Source organism: Sinocyclocheilus rhinocerous, unplaced genomic scaffold (assembly GCF_001515625.1).
Source record: "Sinocyclocheilus rhinocerous isolate Xijiao unplaced genomic scaffold, SAMN03320098_v1.1 scaffold241, whole genome shotgun sequence".
NCBI classification, from domain to species: Eukaryota; Metazoa; Chordata; class Actinopteri; order Cypriniformes; family Cyprinidae; genus Sinocyclocheilus; species Sinocyclocheilus rhinocerous.
The window spans coordinates 369,667-385,230 of NW_015659312.1; the positions used below are offsets into that span (position 1 = coordinate 369,667).

The 15,564-nt window shown below is 36.7% G+C and overlaps 1 protein-coding gene across 1 annotated transcript; it reads right to left on the minus strand.

Annotated features, from left to right (window-relative positions):
- Positions 1 to 6,977: 6,977 nt before the first annotated feature.
- On the minus strand, positions 6,978 to 15,355 carry LOC107723463 (guanine nucleotide-binding protein-like 1). Its single transcript, XM_016532097.1, has 12 exons — positions 14,973 to 15,355; positions 12,660 to 12,813; positions 12,402 to 12,538; positions 11,031 to 11,182; positions 10,191 to 10,262; positions 9,703 to 9,895; positions 9,512 to 9,607; positions 9,244 to 9,426; positions 8,486 to 8,664; positions 8,212 to 8,386; positions 7,929 to 8,069; positions 6,978 to 7,616 (listed from the first exon to the last, which is right to left on the minus strand). Exons 1-12 carry the CDS (start codon positions 15,043 to 15,045, stop codon positions 7,366 to 7,368), a joined length of 1,806 nt encoding a protein of 601 aa, XP_016387583.1. The 5' UTR covers positions 15,046 to 15,355; the 3' UTR covers positions 6,978 to 7,365.
- Positions 15,356 to 15,564: the final 209 nt, after the last annotated feature.

Genomic DNA, 15,564 nt, shown 5'->3' on the forward strand with positions numbered 1-15,564 from the left:
CTTATTATTTGTTGAGCCTGTTGTTCTTTTCTATGTTGTGTAGTTTTCTAAGACATATTCGCATAAGCATTTATCATGTTTACCTCCATTAAGAGTCTGTATATCCTTCTTTTGTGAGCCTGAATATTAATGCATTCATAAATATTACTGTAATGTTGTGTTTTAATTCTGCATTGTTGTTGTGTGTTTTCTCTTTCTACGGAACATCTCCTTGGAAGATTAAAACCGAAGGTTGAGTGTGACCGCAGGTGTTCTTTAGCAGACAGTAATTGCGTTTGTGTCTGTCTGTGTTTTTGTGTCATGTGGTTAGATGTTTTTGCTCTGCTTGATCACTTACATTATATAGTCGAAGACTCAGGATTTGAAGAAATAGTTCACCCCAAAATTAAAATGATGTCATTGTTTACTCACACTTATGTCATTGACCAAACCTGTATGACTTTCTTCCTTCTGTGGAACATAAAAAAAGACATTTTGAAGAATGGTCTCTCTTTGTCATGTAGTTCCATACATTAAAGATGAGCTTTCAAAAAAGATTCTTCAAAAAGGATGCAAAGTTATCATAAAAGTCTCAAGTTTTCTAAGGTATTTGAGGAACAGATAAAAATGTAAGTATTTTTAGAAGTTAAGTGAAAATCACATCAAAATGTATTTATAAAACACCAAAGAGTGTACCAAAGTGCTGAATGATTTCATAAGAATAAAATAGAATACAATAAAATAGAAATCATATTAGAGAAGGAGATAAATCAATCATGAACAAACACCACAAATGGATTAAAATCTTGAAATCTGGTGCATTCATGAGAATAAACTATTGTTTTGAGTCGGATCTTTTCAATGAATCTTTGATTCAGTTTGCAAGACCTGCCTGAATGATATGTTCATGAATCATGTTGATTCAGTTCACAATGTGAATTCATTCAATGATCTGATCACAGCTCATCAAAGGTGGTAACTAAAGTTAAGGCTAAAACTATTAAAACATTTTTTTGGTATTTTAAATAAAGTTGAAAAAATTCAAATAAAATGTAAACTTAGAAACTAGAAAATTAGAAATGTAAACATTACATTACCAAAAGTTACTAAAACGGAAAAAAATTAAACTATATAAAATATAACTATATTTAAAGCACATAAGAAAATTACTAAAACGTAAACTAAAAGTAAAATGAAAACTGAAAATATAAAAATAAAAGCTAATTCAAAATAAGAATAAATACTATAGTAGTTACAAAAAAATGCTGCTCAAATTTTTTTTTTTTTTACATAAACACAAAGCTGTCACATGATGTCAGATCTTGGAATATACTAAATGGGACCACTTGTATGATATTTATATGATGCTTCTAGTCCCCATTTATTGTAATTTACTGAAAAAGAGCAACTAGTAATTTTTTCATAAATTCTTGTTTTAAGTTCCACAGAAGGGTGAATAAATGATGACAGAAATTTCATTTTTGAGTCCACTATCCCTTTAAGGCCCCACCCACAGACTCTTCTATCAGTCTGCTCACCTCATTCCCAAATCTCTACAGAACCCTTCAGGGACTCTGATTCTTTTAACATGAAACGAGGAAAGTGAAGAGACCCTGAAGAGAGAGAGAGAGATCTGGTATTTGTGTGTCTCCTTTACAACTGTTGCTGAAGTTGTGACTACAGAACCAGTTTCACTTGACTTCCTCTCCCTCTCCTCCACTGCCTCTCATTCTTTTCCATCTGTGAATAAACATGTTTGTCATTTATTTGTGGAAGTCTGCGGGCCTAATTCATTAGTTCCCTTGTTACACTCATTGTGTTTCCTAATTGTGGGTTCTCTCTCTTTCCCTCCCTTTCTCCCTCCCTCTTTCTTCCACATCAGACAGAATTTGATTCTCCCCAAATTACTGTTATTTTCTGTCTCTGCGCTGAGCGTATGAGTGGTTAACAATGTAGCGGCTGTCGAGTCAGGGTGTGGCGATCAGGTAGGTGTCTTTATAACAGCCCATCTTAGAGGCTATTTCAAACTGTCTCCATGGAAACAGAGCAGGGAGGGTCTAATTCTGCATAGACTGTCTATAAGTGATGATACAACTGTCCCGCTCACTCTCTTTCTGGCCGTTCTTGTGCTTTCTGGCTTGACAGTGAGAGTGAGTGGAGTGGGGGGTTGCTGGGATTTTGGGAATGAGTGCCGTTGAAATGCAGTGAGAGCCTAAGCTAAAAATACCTATTGACACATAGACTCTAACAAACATGGTGAGCGGCAAACAGTCACACCACCCAAAACACACAGATGCACATGTGAAAACACTTTAGAATGTTAAAAAAGTGATGAAAATCTAAAATATCGCTTATTGGATCTGTAAAATCTCTGTGATGTGAGTTATATACGGTCTTTAGGCTATCTGAGCTCATTCTATCACATAATAGGTGGCTTATGGTGGTCCTGTTGTGGGATATATCCTAACGCTGTTTGATGCTAATTTATTATGTCAGTACTATTGTGTGCCAGTTTAGGTTGGCCTCTCTGACTTGCCGTACTGAAAGCAGAGTTTAGATTCGAAGACAGGACACTTAATACACTTCACTGCCATCGCCAGCACCCAACTCGGAAGCAGACTAGAAACAACTGCCTGCTCATAAATTACACCGGCGTGTGTGTGTGTGTGTGTTCCTGAAGCACTGAGCGTACTGAAATAAATCTAGGGGAAACTCCTGTCCACATATATACAATAAACACTATAAATCATTTTTAAACTCAAAATCATGAACAAAATTTGTTTATGTAGCTGAGTAAGGTCCTCTTATTAGAGTTCTTCAATCATGTGGTCAATTTATAGGCCAACCTGGAAGGCTAATTCGCTAAATCCTGTATGAGGTATGACACAGAGAGGCACCTCACAGTAAAAAATGTAATATATACAAAGGTAATGCAACGTTATTTCTTAAAATTTTGACTTTTTATCTCTAAATATGACTTGATAGCCTGAAATTGCGACTTTATTTTTCACATTTGTGAGTTTATTTTTCAAAATTGTGACTTGTATTTTGAAACTATGACATTATTTCTTGTAAATGCAACTATTTTTCACAATTGTAACATATTACTCAATGTGACTTTATATCAGCAATGGTGAGTTTATTTCTCGTAATTGTAACAATTGTAAAATTATTTTTGTTTTCCACAATTGGGACTTTATATTGCTCGAAGACTTTATTTTTATGCAAGTGAACAAAAAATATTTTATGCAAGTTGTGCCTTATATTTTAAAATTGGGACATTATTTCTTGTAAAAGTGACTATTTTTCACAATTGTAACTTTATAATATACAACTGCGAGTTTAGTTCTCGAAATTGTGACATCTTGCAATCGCAACATTATTTCTGGTAAATGCAGCTGTTTTTCTCAATTTTGACTTTATATTGTTCACTGTGACCTTATATCATGCAATTGCAAGTTTATTTTTCATAATCGTTACTTCTTTTCATTTTTAATTTATTTATTTGCAACTGTGACTTTATATCACGCAACTGCGAGTTTATTTCTCAAAATTGTCTGTTTTATTTTTCACTCAGAAGTAGAAACAGGCTTCCATATTATAACTTTCATTTAATGTATGTGGTATGTTGTAGAACATGAAAGCCTCTTCAGGCAAGTTAACAGACCTTATATTTTTTTATCCACAAACAGAATACACCAATAACCATTTCAAAATTCCATTCTGTAAAATAATTCATCATGTGGTCAAATATCACTGGAGCCATAAATATTGTGGAGCTACAAGACCAGTGACATTCCTAGGATTGCTGTGCCAGTGTTATCAGTTCCTTCTGCATTCCTAAGGGGGGTGATATAGAGCCTGCGAAGTCAAGAAGACCAAATGCCACTTCTGCATTTCCTTCAGATACTGAAGTACACGATTCCATACTTCCATTTATCATTCAAGATACAAGCTTCATTTTTTATTTTACTGTGGAGGATATTTAATCAGCCAGATATCCTAAACTGGGAAATCCTTTCATGTGACGAATGGTATGGCTAACAGAGTTTGCAAAATCGCCAGATGCCTAAACATGCAAATTAACGCCAATCAGGTTAGAGATACAGTATGTGTCTGGTTTCTGATTAACCTCTGCCTGACCTATTGTGTGTTTACCATTATTCACACTAATAAAAACTCAGACTTTGTCTCAGTCAATACCAGACCCTTGATTATACTGTTTAAAGCCAGACTGATTTAATAGGACTAATTCATTCACTCTTTGTTGATTAGTGGTTTAAAGGGTGTTGCAGGCTGGTTATGAACGTCATTACACTACACTAATGCAACACATATGGGCAGCATAAGCGTGACCAATGACTCCTGTTATAGACCACAGAATTTAATTTGGATAATTTATGAGGTCACGGTTGAGTGAAATATGAGAGTAGCATGAAGCTGACTTTGGTTACAAAGGCAAATAGTTTTACACAATCTACAGGAAATTAGTGAGTTGTGTTTTACAGAGGGGAAGATTATTTGTGTTGGTTATTATGAGCAAATTATGCGAGGCACTGTAAAGTATCCAAATCACACCCGAAACCACAAGCCTGCTTAATAGTTTCCCCAGTTTAATTAGAAACGGATAATAATGTAATCCACATGGAGGATTTTACATGACTTGTTTTTGATTGTGGCGGAATAATCAAATTAGATAGGAACGCTTCATTGTCTCCATAATGCTGCAGTGTTTACAGCTGGGAAATGATGATTAGTAATGTCTTAGCTGATGTGATGCAGTGCCGTGTGACCTCATGGCCAGTGATTGTCAAAGGTTTTATTTCCTAAGTGTGTTACTGTAAAGCTCATAATTAGTACCAGTGTGGACACACCTACTCATTCTTTATGATTACTACTTTCCACATTTTACAATAATAGTAATTAAGATTATGGAAAAACACTAACTGGCAGCACAGGAATTATGTAACGAGCAAAAAAATTTAAACAAATCTTACATTTTGCTTCTTCAAAGCAGCTACTCTTTAACTTGAGAACAGCTTTTTAGAAAAGGCATTCTCTCAGAAAAATGAGGTAACCAGTTGCTTTTCTAACAGTTTTAAGGCTGGTTCACACAGAACACGTTTTTGCGTTCTACGCATCTTTTAAACTGTATTTCTATGTAAACGTGGTAAATAGACATATTTGACCACTGTGTTGAGATTTCAATGTTATTTATAACCCTATAAAGCCTGACATATTAATTTATAGCCAGAAAAAAAATTGTTTTTGGAACAGTATATATACCAGGTATTATACCTGTAGACAAAACCTTAAATAAATAAAAGTTTGCATATGTTTTTTTGTTGTGTGTCATATCTGATACTTCAGGCTTTTATGGCTCATATAGTATGATACAAAATATGGAGCTCACACTTGTGGAGGACAAAAACACCTCAGTTTTTTGACTTGCCAAAACTGGGCAACTGTGCAGTTGCTGATATTTATACTGCCAAAAAGATGAAATTCTGACAGTTTGTAAATCAATGAGATCTTTATAACAATTTAGCAGACTACTTACATAAAATGCATATAAATATCATGTCACTATATATCTCTCAATAATATGCCTTTGTAAAATGATACTTACGGTAAACGCAAATATTTATAATCAAAGCTCTGTAGTTTGTATTGTGGAGGCAAAATATATAATGCAATGCAATACAATGATGAGAAGTACAGAGAAGTACAAATAAACATTCCTCAAAAGCCTGGTGTATCATATTTGATACATTTTAACCTGATTTTTCTAGAAAAAAGTGTATGGATAATCAAGTAAACCTACGTGAGGATTTCAGCATAAAGTCGTGTACATCATAACCCCCGTTTTTAGAATTACACTAAAAGGCCTTTTGCTTGCTAGATTGTGTACAATAGGTTTTTAATTAGTTTTGATCGCGTCAATAATTTAGGGGCCTTAGAAATTTGTGCATCAAATATGATACAGCAGGCTTTATAGGGTTAAAGTTGGCATGAAATGAAAAACTATTTGTTTTGTAAATGCATGTCATAGATCTTATTTTGACTGTATAATGTCAAACAATTTTCCAATGAAGTTATCATTTCATTTACATTCTGACATGGTTTATAAAGAGTAGCTCTGTCCTCGTGCAAAAATACTGATCGCAAAGAGTCAGGGGAATGTTTTTACTGCAGAGGGCTGTTTCTGTCAGTATAATAACATTTCAATAAAGAAAGAATGATCCACACACTATCACACAAACAAAGACACACCCACATGAAATCCCTAAGCAAGGGCATGCAGGACTGGAGGCTGAAAAGCAGGAAACCAGCACCCTTGTATCGGTATCTCTGCACATCATCACCATTACCGGAGTCCTATGGCAAAAGTGCACAAACTCTTCTTCAAAACCAATCCATTCTCTAACAAATGCACTTTTTTTAGTCCAAAACAACATGACTCCAAAATCTTTGAGTGGCTTGTGTTAGTGTGCACGTACAATGTGTGTTACCCAATCTCACTTTAATTACTGGAACACTTGTATCAGGTTTTTCTGATATCTCTGAAAACTTTGCATAGTCCATAACATTCTGTGGCATAAATTCACTCCCACCACAACTCTAAACAAAAGCCTCACTTCATTACCCACATAATAAACGTATATCTGCTCAGAAATGAAAATATTCAACAATAAAAGACTGCTGGTTGCTGGCTCTTGCTTTAGAAAGTGCTTTGAGTGTCCATAACTTCTCTTTATCAAAATAATCTTCTGAAGTCAACAGCCTGTTCCTGGCCTCTATCACTTATCCTCAAACACGGCTGGTTCTGCCCTGCATGCAGAGGTTTGTTGTACTGACATTGAAGGTAAAATACATTCGCATGGGCAACTCACAGTTTGAGGTCAAAGCAGTGACCTCTGATCTCACCTGACCTTTGGCATCACTGCTTTGAGATTGACAATAAATCAGGGATTGTACTCATCAATGTTTGTTTAGTAACACTGATTGTACAATCACTGGTTGTACAGACATTCCTTCTGCCCTCTCAAAAAGGGAAAAGGCTGCATGCAGGAGGTACAAAAGGTTTCAAAGCATTCTGATAATTTTCTGATGATGATAAATGAAAAGCAGGGAAGATACAGAGGCACAGAAAGGCTGAAAAAAACACAAAACCAGCAAAAATAGGTAGAATGGGGGATTTGTTGTCTATAAAATGGGCTGTGTAAATACACAATGAGTGTCAAATGCAAAATAAATGTGTAGCGTTTAAATTCAAAACTTTATACAGTCCTTTGATTGACACGTTGCAGATTGAAATAAGATAGTCTTATAGAGATCAGTAATAAAAAAAAAAAAACTGGAATGCATGAACATGGATCTCATCCCTCAAGCACACTCGTTCTCTCCCAGCACACTGAACATGTTGAGAGTGAGGCCCTTCCTGTCAGCCTTCACGGTATCATCTTCATCATCCCCATCAGCATCCTCATCATCATCAGCATCTCGATCGTTGTCCTCCTCCAGCTCTGAGCTGGATTCACCCTCATCATCTTCCCTCTCACCACACTCATCCTCTTCATCCTTCCTTCCTTGTAGAGCGATGATCTCGGCCAGTTCTGGGTGTGATTCCCATTCATCTGAAGAGATGGTTGTTGTATTTCAATTTATTGCCATATCATTGCCATATCATCACAGACTCAACATTCAACAATATAATATAATATAATAAATGCAAACATTTTATAAAATTCACCATGAAAAAAACAAATTTTTTTGGGGTCCATCTTACAAAAGTCTTTCCAAGTTTGCCCTAATAAAAATGACAATAAAAATTGAGCAAACCAAAAACATATGTTAGTGCTACAATATTCTGAAGACACTGAAATTTTAAACACCAAATCTGGTCATGAGTGGCGGATGATATGAGCCATAGTGGTTTGACCTCTGACCTTTACTCTGAGAGTACCCAGGTGGTTGCAGACAAAGACACATGCGTCCATCAATGGCTAAACGCAGGAGACTGTTGGCTGCTCGATAGGCATCGTTACGGGCCGCCTTAGCAGTTTTATACCCTCTCCTGTCGGCCCAGGCTAAAAAATAAAAATACATGAAAAACATACGTGACTGCAGACAAACCAATAAAAACAACAACTTTTCATCTCTCCAAGATTCTTCCTCCAGTCGAATGTTAAATATGAATTGAATGATGCCATTTCAAAACAGGACAGGCACCTTCACACACGTCCCATGCTGTCCAGTCCTGTGTGCTGGGGTTGTGTGGGGTTTCTGGGCTGTGGTCAGGATGTGTCAGCTTTAATACAGGCAGGAAGTTGGTCCGTTCACACAAATATCCTACTGAACTGTAAGGCTCCTGCAGCTGGGACACTGGATATATACCAGCCAGGATCTGTTTGAGAAGATAAATAACATATGCACACGCATAAACATAAAACACAGACTGGATGACTTAACTTTCATAAATGATACAGTATCGTGCCGTTTTTACCTGCAGCTGCTTGTCCACTTGGGAAGGGAAGACAAGCCCAGGACAATCACACAGTTTAACAGTGGGAGTGAGGTAGTACGTTTGGAAATATTTAGTGTGACCTGGGGTTCGGGACACACTCACGACCTTCCTGCCAACCAGACTGTTTAGCACTGAAGATTTGCCTACATTAGGAAAACCTGGAAAGTGCAAAAAGTTTCCGGATGAATTTGAAACTAATGAATGAATATAAATTTACGCATCAAGGAGAAGATACTTCATATAAAAGATATATTAAAGTGATACTGATATACAGGTGCATCTCAATAAATTAAAATGTCGTGGAAAAGTTCATTTATTTCAGTAATTCAACTCAAATTGTGATACTTTTTCAGTTTTGGAATGAAACGGAAATTATAATCGTCTTTTCTTTATTGTTGTGAAATGGAAATTCAATTCATTTCAAGTGAAATGGCTTCTTGAATGGGTAAAAATGTAGGACTTTATTTGGTCCATTGCTGTCATTTGCTAATTGCTGCTAATCTCCTGTGAGCGACAGGTTGCAATAAGGAAGCAATTATTGTCCTGCCACTGCACGTTATGAGAAAAGAGATATTGAAGCGAAGGTGGGGGATGCTTATATTTCTTATTAAAGATTACGAGGGCACATTCATTTTTAAAAATAATGATGTGAACAGATAAATCATTTATGGAATAAATGCTGCAATATTCCATAATAAAATAGTCTCAGTTTTGATTTCATGGTGACAGGCTTTTACCTATGCAGCCCATTGTTAGTACTCCATCTTTATAAAGTTCTTGCGTGGGGCTGTTCATTTCCATGGCAACGTCACTATGATGCTCCATCAACACAGATTCCGATCCATCATCAGCCTGATCCCCCTCTGTTCTCACGGCAACAGCATCCCTCTGGATCTTCTTCTCCCAGCTACTCAAATCCACTATAAACAACAACCATCATCATCATTTAATACTCCCATGTGTTCCAGTACTGATATTTTGTTGTCTGGGAGGAGGCGGTCTAACCTCTTCCTGCTGTGATCTCCTGACATGCTCTCATGATGTGGATCGGGCCTCCAGCATTCCATCGTACTTTCTTCCTCATCCTCTTCTTCTGTAGAACTGCAGTTAGTACAGATGAAGGAAGCATTTTTATTCTTATCTATTTGTTTGATCATATTATAGCTAAAGCACTGATACTGGAAAGACTCTCTCACGCGTGCTGTAGGGTTGTCCTGGGTGCGAGGTGAAGCAGACACAGTGCATGTGTGGGAACTGTTTAGTCAGATAGTGTTTCCATGCCAACACCAGAGGGGAGGGGCACAAGTCCACCTTATTGAGCACCAGGATGATGTACTTCTTTAACTCACCGGTGATGTAGTGATACAGAGCAGGAGGAAACTGCAGCACCTACAGACAGAGTGATATTGTTTGCTTGTACTGAACGCCAATGATGACTCAACCATGAGTACTATACACTGTGTCTTCCACACCATCCTTCTTTTGCTAAAAATGTATAACAATACAAAAAGTGCTGTTTTCTAAGATTAAATGTAATACAATCTCTAGCCCCACCTAGTGGGGATTTTATTACATCAGTTTGCATAATTTGACACTCCCTACATTTAGTGTAATGGCTATGCAATTTTGATGATCTTTTGAAAACTGCTAAAAGTTTCAACAGGCCTTAAAGTCGCACACTTACTGGGTATCTGATATCCACTATGAGCAGAATGACATCAGACATCTCCATTACTCTCCACAGCTGCCTCCATGTCTGAGAGAGAAAGAGTCAGTCCGTCAGCAGTAGGAAAAAAAAACAAAAATGAACCGATTTTAAAATGTTTTGAAAGAACACTATTCAGGCTGTCTGAATTTCAGTAGTGAACCCTTAATCTGTTATTCGTATTCTTTCGGATTAGCCAACATGTTCTTTGTCCCTTGGCCAACTTTAGGTAAAATAATGACTCGAGAGGTTTTTGGCTCAGCCATTTTATGGTCTCCTATTGCTACATTAATCCAAAACTATCTGAAAATTGGAGACTGTTAAAAACAATGAATTCACTGTGATGCAATACTCTACTCAGCTAAGTGGTTGAAACATTTAGATGCAAGTTCATGAGTTCTTAGAAACAACGCTTTGTCTTAAAATTATCTGCACAATATTGTGGTGCTTCTGTTGTCTGCAGGCTATTATAAACAAACAGGAATCATAAAGCCTGTTTTAATAAACTAAATATGCCTATTAATTAGTATTATACATTTTACTGTTGAAAAAGTGTTGCTCCTTTTGCACTAAGCAAACGCAACAGTTTTATGTGTCACATAGCTTGAGAAAAGCATCGGCTCATAAACCAGTGAATTTGAACACTTAATAGTGTTTGCCTCCAGCACTGTCTGGCCAAACAGATGCTCAAGTGCAATAAAAAAAAGCTAATGTATTTCATTACAGCTATTGACTCAGCAGCAATCAAATTCTGGTTGCTGATAAAAAAAAATGATCAACGTACTTCAGTTGTGTGTTTTGTAACAGAACATGCCTCACCTCGAGATTGTGCTCAAAGTGGCTGAGGGTACCGGGTGGGTTCTTGGACTGAAGAGCCTCCAGATACTCCAGAAATGACTTCTCCTCTTTCCGCAGTAACTCCTCTCGTTGCATGTTGTAATGCCATGAGGGCCGCCGTGGGAAATTCAGTCCTGTTATTAGACAAAATGAAAGCGAAGAAAGACATAACAACATGGACCAAAACCAATATCACAGTAAAGATCTAAAGTTATTTTTACTAGTAGTTCAATGACAAAATGGGTAACATATAATTATAGTACATATATTATATACATTACCGTTCAAAAGTTTGGGGTCAGTATGATTATTATTATTTTTTTTAATTAATACTTTTATTCAGCAAAGATGCATTAAATAGATGGGCAGTTGTGACCTAATGGTTAGAGAGTCGGGCTTGTAACCCAAAGGTTGTGGGTTTGAGTCTCAGTAATGGGAGGAAATATAGGTGGGGGGAGTGAATGAGCAAAATGGCTGCCCACTGCTCTGGCTGTGTGTTCATGGTGTGTGAGCGCACTTGGATGGGTGAAATGCAGAGCACAATTTCAGAGTATGGGACATCATACTTGACTACACGTCACATCACTATTTGTGCAAGTCTGTTTTTTCTTAATAGATCAAAAGTGATAATACAGACATTTATAATGCTACTAAAGTTTTCTTATTCAAAATAAATGCTGTTTTAAGTAATTATTTTTATTTTTATATTCATAAAAAATCCTGAAAAATGTAACACGATTTTCAGAAAAATATTAAGCAATATTATACTGTTTTCCCCATTCTTATAAAAAATAGAAATTGAGCACCAAATCAGCCTATTAGAATGATTTCACTGAAGACTGGGGTAATTCACAGGAATAAATTACATTTTAAAATATATTAAAGTAGAAAACAACTATTATTTTAAATTGTAAAAATATTTCACAATATTACAGTTTTTCTGTATTTTTAATCAAATAAATGCAACCTTGGTGAGCATATAAGACTTATTTAATAAACATAAAAAATGTATCAACTTCAAAATTTTGAATGGTAGTTTGTATGCATTTAGTGTTTGATTTTTCATTTGTTTAGGCAAAAGAGTACAGAATATTTATAGAGCAAACACATCTCTTGTTCCCATTAACAGCAAATGGATGTAAACAGACCCAGCATTTTTGACAAGTCATCGACTCATGTATTTGACAGCAGAGTCATACTGTGCACTTTTTTTTGACACAGATGCTGCAGCATCTGATGGTGTAATTGTGAAGGTGACACTTTGGCTAGTTTTGTGAAGACAATTCCCTCAAATGTAAAGTTTATTATCATAACAGTATGTCACCACTTTAAGTTACACAGTAGCATAAATACCTTTCTCTTCTGGGTAGATCTGGTTCATATCAATCTCTAGCTCCTTTTCTGCCACCTGCTTCAGGATTTTCTCCCTCGCTATTTTTTTCCTCCTCTCCACTTCCTCCTTGCTCTCCTTCTCAAAGTGCAGACGGAATCTGCAAAACAAGCCATTATAAATTTATCAAACAGGATGATACATGCCCCTGCCAAAATATCTCATGCTGAATTAATAAGACAAGCCTGGACTGACTGTTTCATCAGTCCCTCCCGACTCACCTGTTGGGGTCATATCTGCCGTCTCTGGTGCCAGGCTGATGGTTGATCCTCCTGATGTCTGTCGTCTCGCTGTCTGATGTATCCGACTGTCTGTCTCTGCCAGGTCCTCTCTCCACACTGGCATTTCGGCTACTGTGACTTGAACCGGTTTCTCCTGCACACACACACACACACACATTCAGAAACTTGTGTTTCTGTTTTCTGTCTTGACTCTTGAATGTGGCTCGAAAGCATGATTCCTGAGGTTTTTTGTTTCTGTTTGTTTATTTTTTTAATTGTACACTATTTACTGTGAAAAACATTGTGTACTTCCAACCCAGGGTTTCTGCAGGTTTTATGAAGGTAAATTTAAGACCATGTAAAAAAAATGCAAGGAATAAATTGAATGGAACACAATAAGTCTACACTGTCCCTAAATGCAAATGTCTTCTATTAGCAATGCTTCAAAGTTTGAAGAGACAACTTCCAACGGATCTCCATTACTTTTTAATTCATTTTACAAATAAAGGCTACAACCACTAGAATATGCAAGTAGCCTAACTTTTACTGTACCTTCTGATCACACTGCAATAAAGTGATGTTCTTCCTATGTATTTTGTCTTCTTTACCATTGCAAATGACTAAAGATTCTTAAATGAAGATACAATGGGCTAAGAAAAATCAACTTAATTTAATGGGAAAACATTTTTTCATACTCCACTTACAGATGTTTGTTCTTGTTTTAAGCATAAACTCATTCAAACTCATTTTTTTTTTTTTTCAAAAAACAAGACTTCACGTTCAATTTGCAACTCAAGTAAATGTATCTTGATTTAAGGATGTTTCGATATTTCTATTGTAAAACAAATAAAAAACACTGAGGAAGATTATATATATATATTTATTTTTATTTTTTTGCAGTGCATGCAATATTTAATGCCATGACTTAATGAAATTAAGATTTCTTGCTCTGATTTAAAGGGGACATCGGATGAAATTGTCACTTTTTTTTTTTTTTTTTGGTGTATCTGCCAGCTCAGAAAAGCGGAAACGAAAACACGCAATCAGTTTGTTTTGTGCTGTCTAAAACTGTCATCCAACGTGCTGTTTCAATATGCAGCCGGTTTCTATGTAGATAGCGAGTTATTCGAATAAGACCACCTCCTAGCCCAGGGGTAGGCAAGTTCGGTCCTAGAGAGACGCATTCCTGCAGAGTTCAGCTCCAACCCTAATCAGACACACCTGAATAAGCTAATCAGTGTCTTGTCAATGTCTAATCAATTAGTTTTTTTTCAGGGTTGGAGCTGAACTCTGCAGGACTGCGGCTCTCTAGGACCGAACTTGCCTACCCCTGTCCTAGCCAAATACAAAGTCCAAGGCAGTGCTGACACGCCCCACAGAAGAGAGGGGTGGGGTGAGCAGTATCTCATTATCATTTAAAGAGACATGCACTGAAACAAGTCGCTGTGAACAGAGCTCTTTTTGACAAGATAAAAAGGGTTTTGTTTTACACGACCCTTGAGGAATTTTAACCAAAGTAAGTTACAGACATTTCATGAAGTAAAATGATAATACCAAATAATTATACCAACTTGTGAAATGGGCATCTGATGTCCCCTTTAAGAACCTTCTTTGAAAGCACAAATGAAGAATTTTTAGGACCTTCAGAACCCAGTCATATCCCTCCATAAATAACACTTTGTTGCCATTACAGTTCCTATGAGAATAGTGCAGTGTGCTTTACACTGATGGCATAATTATGCCTTTAATGCTTTCACTAGTTCATCTGCACCTATTTTGGCTGTTTTTGCTGTGTACTGGACCCGAATACTTATAGTACTGCAAGCGAACAGCAGTTAATTCAGCCTGCTTTATTGTGTGTCGATCGCTTTGTTTTTGTGTTACGTAACTTCACGCCGAGTCTGCGCACTTATATACCGCATAATACAAGCGCCAACTACAGCAAAACACGAGCTGCTCAAAATGCGTATCATAATCACCTCCTTTCACCATCGGTTCACTGTTCCCCTCCATATCAAGCTCACTATGATGCATTTATACTGTTGCTGGGGTTGAAATTCAGCGTTCTTTCTAATTTGCATCGCACATATAAAAATTACAGCAACGCGCTGCTTTGTGCCTGTCAAGTTAGGATACATACACCCGCAGAAGCTTAGCAAACAAAGTAGTTACAGCAGTGTAGTAGCTCAATGAATGCTCTAGTATGTGGGAAGCTGTTCACATTACTGCACACTAAAATATAAATCATAAAACAATGCGTCACGTGGCTAATGTAGCACGTCTCGGGCTAACTCAGCTAAGCTAGTTACCCACCTCTCTTTTTCTCGCGTTTCACCTGGAGCTGCTTCTTTTTCTGTTTGTTACTAAAAGGCTTTCTGCGTGGCATGTTCGCATTAGTCAAAAGATGAAAATAGAAAGAATGCGCGAGGACGTATCCTCCTTGTTCCCTTACTATTTACATTCGTGAAGTTTCTCCGTTACTCGCGTGGACTTTTCTATGACGGGGGTAGACGGACGCTACCATTATGATCTTCAAGCATTCAACGCTAGGCGTCAGAAATACATTTGATCGACTGTTCAAATGTTCTCTTCTTTTACTGCCCGTTCACTTTATGCGACTTCTGTTTACAAAAGAAAAACGATAAAGCAGTAAGTAATTTTGACCCCCATATTTTTGACTAGTGGTGTAGTCTGTCATAGAAATGAAACTGACTGTTATACAATGCAATGTTAGAAACACCTATATATTTTAATTTTAAATGTAAGTATGATTAACTACAAATAAATCTAATATTATATACAAAGTTAAGCACAAATAATGTTTCTGTTTCTTTGATGTCTGACAAACAGCTGTTATACATTACATGAGGGAATTTACAAATAAATCTTATTAGAAAAGTTCAAA

Coding starts and splice junctions, on each gene's coding strand:
- LOC107723463 (XM_016532097.1), bottom strand. CDS start 15,045: ATGCCACGCAGAAAGCCTTTTAGTAACAAACAGAAAAAGAAGCAGCTC. Junction 12,814..14,972: donor GAAACGCGAGAAAAAGAGAG/GTGGGTAACTAG, acceptor GTGTGTGTGCAG/GAGAAACCGGTTCAAGTCAC. Junction 9,896..10,190: donor TAGTGGATATCAGATACCCA/GTAAGTGTGCGA, acceptor CTCTGTCTGTAG/GTGCTGCAGTTTCCTCCTGC.